Source organism: Arachis ipaensis, chromosome B03, assembly GCF_000816755.2.
Source record: "Arachis ipaensis cultivar K30076 chromosome B03, Araip1.1, whole genome shotgun sequence".
Classification (NCBI taxonomy): Eukaryota; Viridiplantae; Streptophyta; class Magnoliopsida; order Fabales; family Fabaceae; genus Arachis; species Arachis ipaensis.
The window spans coordinates 124,493,921-124,496,023 of record NC_029787.2 but is presented as its reverse complement, the minus strand read 5'-3'; the positions used below and the strand labels follow the sequence as shown (position 1 = coordinate 124,496,023).

The following is a 2,103-nucleotide window of genomic DNA, read 5'->3' as shown; positions in this document are numbered from 1 at the left end:
GGTTACTAAACGCATCCATGATAAATCCTCACCCTAGAACCTTGTTGGGTTTTCGTTTTAGGATGAATGAGGTGAATGAAAAACTTTGGACCTAGCTAGGATTTCCTTTTTCCCTTTTCTATTTCCACTTTAAATTAAATAATGAGAAGAACAAACACCAATGCAAGAAGAAAACGACAGCACATCCGGCCATTACTCCATCTTCTCCACTCCGAACAAAACGAACAATAACAGACACGCTCACATTACAACTATTCCCAAGGTCAACGCACGCCATTTGTGCTCCTACGGAAACTACACATCATATTCTTCATTGCTTTCATTCAAAACTATCACAATTCTCAAACATAACACACTTAACTAACTACGGAAAAATAAGAAACCCTAATACACCAGATTGAACACACATATATATGATTAAGGTAGCTAGCAAGAACTACATACATATAAATATGGTGGTTACTTGTACAAAGACTACTTCGTGTGAAGATGATATTGCAAACGCCTATCATCTTTACACGAAGGTATCCTCATATAAGTAACCGCTGTAAATATATGATATACTAAAGAGGTTAACTAAACTAGTATTAATTAGTTAAGCATTCTGCATTCTGGCCGCAAAGGCATTCAGAAATTGTTGATACTGAAAAGCATCTTCCAGCATAGCAGTAGTAGGGTTCATCATCAACTGTTCGTTCCCCACAGGCATGGTCATCGATGAGGCCTCATGAATAGGGTTAAAGCCATAATCAAATTGCTGAACAGGAAAATTTTGATGATCAAAACCCCTCATCATCCTGCTGTCATCATCATAGCCCTGTTGTTGTTGTTGTTGATGATGAGGAAACGAAACTGCCGCTGCCTCGGGTTTCAGCTTCAAAGTGCTGTCGCAATTCTTGTTTGGAACGGTTTTGGATTTCGGCAAGAAGCGTTGAACTATCTCTTCCAACAGACCAGAGTTTGAAGACTCTCTAGGGAACAACTCCAATAACGACTGATCTTCTTCCTCGACACCTTCAACAATAACATCCGTCGTGCCGTTGTTGGAACCACCACCGCAACAGTTACCATTGAAGCAGCAAGCCGAACCACCCTCCTTCATGCAATACTGATAAGGACTATTATTAGCACCACTAGAACCAACACCACCAGCAGCAGCAGCAGAAGAAGAAACCAAACACGGATTCGAATTCAGAAACTCGCGGAACAAAAGCATGTTCAGGGAATGATGAGAATTGTTAGCGATGTTTCGGTGCTGCTGCTGAGTCGATAATGGAGCAGTTACGCCATGGCGGCCGCTCTGAACTAACTTGCTGACGTGGCACTGCTGCTTCGGGAAGTTGAACGCTTCGAACAGTTCAGAGTGACGAAAATTGTGATGGTGATGGTGTGGATGAGGATGAGGAGGAGAATCAGGGTACACGAAGTTCGTCCTTGCCTTCGCGCCTCGCATCGCTCTGGCGGCACAGTCGTAGGCGCAGGCAGCTTCCTCCGCCGTGTCGAACGTCCCCAGCCACCGCCGCTCCTTCGACTGCGGGTCCCTTATCTCCGCCGCAATAATTAAATAAAAATAGTAAATAATAGAAAAAGATAATTCATATAAATAAAAATAATATAAATAATACAATAGTATGCATAAAGGATAAAATTGGTAAAAGATAAATAAAGATTGAGTATTGATGGCTAAAAACCCGTTGGTGAAACGCAAAAGTTTAAAATTGTTACTTCTTGAAAACGTGGTTTTGAATGCAAAATCACTTCTGCGTTCATAAATTAAAACTTTGCCAAACCAAAAATTGCAGCTTTCAAAATATCAAAACGTACTTCTTCTCTTTGAACGTGATTGCCAAATACACTCGTAGAATTTATGCACGAAGATATGATACTATGATGTGAGTGAGGTGTTTTCTTCTTTCTTCCTTCTGAGAAGGGGATTTTGGGAAAGTGATTGATTTAAAGTGCATGTCATACACAAACAATGGGAAACGGACAAAACTGATTAAGCAAGCAGGTTTTTTTTCGCTTTTTGTTTTGCCACTCTATTGGTTTGTTACTAGTCACTAGTGATTACTCACTCACTCCTCATCTTACTCATTCCTATTA

At 40.6% G+C, this 2,103-nt stretch overlaps 1 protein-coding gene across 1 annotated transcript; it reads right to left on the bottom strand.

Moving 5' to 3' along the window:
- On the bottom strand, positions 596-1,453 carry LOC107633795. Its single transcript, XM_016337397.1, has one exon. It carries the CDS (start codon positions 1,451-1,453, stop codon positions 596-598), a length of 858 nt encoding a protein of 285 aa, XP_016192883.1.

Coding starts and splice junctions, on each gene's coding strand:
- LOC107633795 (XM_016337397.1), bottom strand. CDS start 1,453: ATGCGAGGCGCGAAGGCAAGGACGAACTTCGTGTACCCTGATTCTCCT.